We start from the raw sequence: 4,719 nt of genomic DNA, 5'->3' as shown, positions 1-4,719 counted from the left end.
GGGGGGCTTCCTTCACAGTGAGATGTAAGTTAAAAAATATTCTGAGAGGACCAAGAGATTTTTTCTTCCAACCGAGTTACATATTTTCAGAGGCGTTTTGAAGTTCAGAAAAGAAGAACGAGAGAACAAGTCACATACATTCTATAAGTTGTCCTCTAGACAGTCGGAAAAGGCTGCGAAAAAAAAATAAGGGTGAATGAGGAAACATTCAAAACTGGTAGACCAAGTCCACAGTATACTTGCGCACCCCGCGTCGCGTAGCTGTTGGCGGCTTGGGTGATCGGATGGGGAAAACAGGGACCGTAAATTAACAAAACCAGAAAGACGAGGGAATGGAAAAGAGAAGGAGAGAGATATTGGCGCGGGAGAGAGGAGAGGGTGGGAGCAGGCCTCATTGACGGGTTATTGAGAGGATCCCGATACTCCATCAGGCTGTCAGTTCTTTGTGAATTAGGGATTACACAGCCAGCGTCATGTGGATTTGGGCGCATCTGCGGGGGATACGAACAATGGCAAGCCCGCCCCGCGAGAGAGAGAAAAAGAGAGCGAGAGAGAGAGGGGCGATCATTTTTCACCTCTGCCCTCGCCGCCGCCGTCCACCTCTCAATGGCCTGGGCGCGGCGATCAGCACAAAGCGAATGTCCGGTGTCCGCGCCGCCGCGGCCAGTCCCGGCCTTTCACAAGTGGGGGTGCGGGCTGGACCGGACGGCAACCGGACGCACCCCCGCGGGTGGATTTTTGAGGTCGCGTCCGCGCATTTTCCTCCCTTCCAGCTCCATGTTTTACCCAATTTAGACATCTTTTGTCGTTGTTTTCTTCCGCATTTTTTTCGTATTTTTTCTACGCAAACCGGTAAATTGTGCGAGTCAACGCTTTTCTCAACTGTATGCAGTACTATGATTACTGAACCCATGGCCAATCATTTGCAGATGGAATTGCACGAGGATGATCTCATAGGAAAGTATTGCGCCCAACACCTGAAACGTTAAGAGCGCACACGGTGAGCGTCAAAAACAATGTCAAACAAAAACTTAACACCCTGATCATAAAAACGAAAAAGGTGGAAAGAACAGAGAGCTAATTTTGTGAGAAGCACAATACAAAACAATTACCGCAGGCAAAAGAGATTTTGTGATTGTCATAATTCCAAGAGCTGTCAATGCAATGCGGTCAGAGCCGATCTGCATGAAGATGCGCGCGACCTAGTGGAACAGAAAAGCAGGCCCAGATTCTAAGGAGCTGTTTTGAACGGCGTACAATAAAATGTATAAATGCCAAATAGTGATAACAGTTTCCGCGCACCTCGTTTCCGCCCCGGCACGGCACCACTCTGTGCAGGCACGCCCTGGTAGCCAGCCACTCGGTGTGCACGGAGGAGGCGGCGAGTATCGTGTAGACGAACCTGGAGGCGGTGACAGTGACCGTCGCGCAGGCGTACCAGCTCTGCACGGAGCCTCTGAACGCAGAGAGCAGAGCAGGGCGTTTATGGGCCCGGTCCTGATCGCGCGTGCACGCTTGCTTTTCCAAGAGCGCTTGCACCGACCGAGGGGGAAACGACTGCTAAACTTTGTGTCAACCGGATTACTGATTACCCGGACTACCTCTGTAGGATTCCTCCGGATTAAGTTGCTTTTACTCTGGGAATACCCCAGACAGACCCCGGATACCCTAAAATTTCCATGGATCACCCCAGATTTTTGTTCGAATTTCCTCGGATGACACCTGCTGGATTACCTAACGGCAGTCAGCCATATTACTTTATTCGTTTCCCCCTCGGCTTGCACTCTCGGGGTTTTACTAACGTCAACAGAAAGAGGATGAACCGGCAAATGTACAGGCCGTCCGCGAAGATGGTCACGAGGAATATGGGGCCCAGGGTGGCGTCCACGGCCAGCGTCAGGCGGCACACCTCGTTGTACAAGACGCGCACGCCCTCCACGGCCTCCGACGGGAGACGGTTGCCACCCTGGTGACGACTCAAAAATTGTTTACACATTCGGCACTACGTACGCACTTCCGCGGCGGCGACTGTGCCTGTTTTGGCCTAAGGCTCACGGAAGCGGATCGAACTGGGCCACTTGACTCCCTATCGGGAGTGCCGGGCGCGCGGACCTGCCACAATGACCTTCACAATGACCTTCACCTGCTCGGCGGCGCTCCGCAGTGTGTCCGTGAGGGCGCGGAAGCACTCGGCCGGCACGCCACTCAGGACGATGAGGAGCATGGCGTTGAAGTCAAACACGCTCGTGAAGCCCAGGCTCAGGATCAACTGGAAGCCTTCGAACAGGCCGCGCACGGGCAGCCTGCGCCACGTGAGTGAGGGCTGCTGCACTGCGGAAGAATCGCAGGACATGACCGAAACTCGGAGCAAAAACAATATGCGGCATCGACACGGCTGACACGCACAGCTCGCGACGAGGGCGAAGACGCAGGAGACGTGTCGGGCGCGCCGGTGCAGCCGCGGCAGGCGGTGCACTTCGGGCGCCCACAGCCGGCTCTCCAGCGCGTTCACGCGCGCCCACAGGCCCGGCCAGCGTCCCGCGACCCGTACCCACAGCAGTACCAGCGCCACGCTCTCCAGGTAGGTGGGCACCGCCGCTGAGGACAGGGGGTCAAAGAGGAAGACGGAGTCGAGAGAAAGTGCATAAACGACACACTGCACAATCTGGTACGCGCTAAAAATGGGTGAGTGCAGACGCATGTACAAAGTTGTTTTTTAGAGGTGGGGCTGGAGGAAACATTCTAAGTCGACGACAACGTGGCTTGGAAGAGAGAAAAGGCATTACACATTTTCTTCTCTAAAACACTCACTCACACTCACATATGAACTTGAAGCGGTTCCTCCTCTTGTCGGGAGTTTGGAAGAACTCCACGGAGTGGATGGCTCCTATGCACAGGACGAAGGCGGAGAAGAGCACGGCGTACGCCGTGTGCCACGACGGCAACCTGGAGGAGAGGGTCAGTCAGTTACGCCTTAAACCCGTCGCCAATAATGCCACCTCGACAGAGAGCGAGTAGTACCTGGTTGCCGTCGACGCCAGACTGAAGAGGCCCATGGAGCAGATTTGTGCGGTGAGGAGCGCCGGTCGGATGGCGGTCCACAACAGCCGTTGGCATGGCGCTGCCGCCGCCTCGGGGTCGTGGTCGAGGGCGGCCATGACGACCACGCACCAGGGCCGACCCCCACCGAGGACGCGCCACGCACGACCGTGCCCTGGCGTGGTGCTCCGGGCCAAGTCGCCCTGCATTTCAAAAAATTAACAAAAAAATACATTTAAAAGAACCGCTGTCACTGAAAAAGGCGAGTGAGAATATTTACTGTTACAGTTACTGGTACTGTAACTAGCAACGGACTGCTGTGTGCTTAACTAAATGCAGGTACAATATTGTCACTTATACTACACATCTAGTGTAGGGGTGTGCGAGACAGTTTCGATTCGATCTCGAAGCAAGTCAATTCGAACTCGAACAATTCAGATGCATGCATGGTCGGTTTGCCAATCTCTTTGTTTTTAGAGAGACCCGAGTGACCCCAACATTGATTGGCTGCCAAATTTCAATGGTTTATAGCATCTCCTAGAATGAAATTATTCGATACGATTCGCAGTCGAAATAGTAAGATTCGATTTGATTCGGGGTAAAATTTTAAGATTCGATTCGATTGATTCGACTCTGAAAAAGGGTGATTCGCAAACCTCTAATTGCTCTAATGTAGTGACCACTTTGTTGCACTATTGCATCTGATCTTAGTTATGCAGACAGAGAGTGATATTTACAGTAACTGTAAACATTTCAAGTGCGGACTCAAACTTGTATCATCTGCGTTCATGATGCATTCCCCGACAGCACTGTTCTCCGGGATTGTTTTTCTTGTTTTCCTTGACAATAAACAAAACGCAATGTCTTTCGATTTGAAATATCGCGGCAGCACCCACTGACTCGCTAGGGAGGCACCGATCGGCCAGCTCGGCGGTCAACACCACAGTGTCCAGTATTGACCCTCAGCGGGCTCAATCGAGCCGAGTAATGACTGAGAGTGCATGGTGACGTGTGGATCAATGGCAATCTTACCTTGGCCTTAAGGGACACACAAAAACTGCGTATCACTTCCTGCCACTCTGGCACTTATCGCTTGTCACTTATAGGCGTGACAGCTATCACTTATCGCCTGTCACGTATCGCTTGTCACTTTATTGTTACAACTGGTGTTACTATCGCTTGTCCCTATTGCAAAGCACGCACGCCACTCGGGCGCTGGCGAAACCACGCAACTCCGCGGAGCCTCTGTCAGCGGTCCGGCGCTGGCGGAACGACGCAACTCGATTTTTGGGGTGATTTTTGAGACCTATACCGTTGGAAAGAGGACGTTTCCCTCTTCCAGAATGTACAGTTATCTCAGATTTTTCGAAAAACATCGATACGTGGCTCCGTGGAGTTGCGTGCTTTGCAATAGGGACAAGCGTACTGTTACTTCACTTCAACTTCAATGAGGGTTAGGACGTCAGTTCACATGAACTTGAATCACCGCGATGGGTCCTAAGAACGTTGTCCGATCTCGCAGTGACGCTTCAACATTGTTTGATCTCGCAGTGACGCTTCAACGTTGTTTGATCTCGCAGTGACGCTTCAACAAAGTCCGATCTCCTTTTGACGTTCTCTGCAGCGCCATCTTCTTTCAATTGCGAGTTGAATAATATTGGCAGTAGAGAAAAAGTAAAA

At 52.2% G+C, this 4,719-nt stretch overlaps 1 protein-coding gene across 3 annotated transcripts; it reads right to left on the bottom strand.

The window, feature by feature from the left end:
* Positions 1-8: 8 nt before the first annotated feature.
* LOC113218291 (gustatory receptor 5a for trehalose-like) lies at positions 9-4,698 on the bottom strand. 3 transcript variants are annotated; one of them, XR_008012282.1, is made up of 8 exons: positions 3,022-4,698; positions 2,822-2,946; positions 2,144-2,598; positions 1,803-1,966; positions 1,303-1,456; positions 1,113-1,202; positions 248-977; positions 9-173 (listed from the first exon to the last, which is right to left on the bottom strand). XR_008012282.1 is itself a non-coding variant. In XM_052276284.1 (8 exons), the coding sequence occupies exons 1-8, from the start codon at positions 3,246-3,248 to the stop codon at positions 879-881; spliced, it is 1,239 nt and encodes a 412-aa protein (XP_052132244.1). In that variant the 5' UTR covers positions 3,249-4,698; the 3' UTR covers positions 9-878. The 3 variants fall into 3 exon arrangements, 2 of the variants coding, with proteins under 2 accessions (XP_052132244.1, XP_026294366.2); XM_052276284.1 differs by having other exon boundaries at positions 9-977; positions 2,144-2,331; positions 2,407-2,598; XM_026438581.2 differs by having other exon boundaries at positions 9-977.
* Between the last annotated feature and the right edge of the window lie 21 nt (positions 4,699-4,719).

This window comes from Frankliniella occidentalis, unplaced genomic scaffold (assembly GCF_000697945.3).
Source record: "Frankliniella occidentalis isolate FOCC.00 unplaced genomic scaffold, Focc_3.1 Scaffold2379, whole genome shotgun sequence".
Classification (NCBI taxonomy): domain Eukaryota; kingdom Metazoa; phylum Arthropoda; class Insecta; order Thysanoptera; family Thripidae; genus Frankliniella; species Frankliniella occidentalis.
This window is presented reverse-complemented; position numbering and strand designations above follow the sequence as displayed.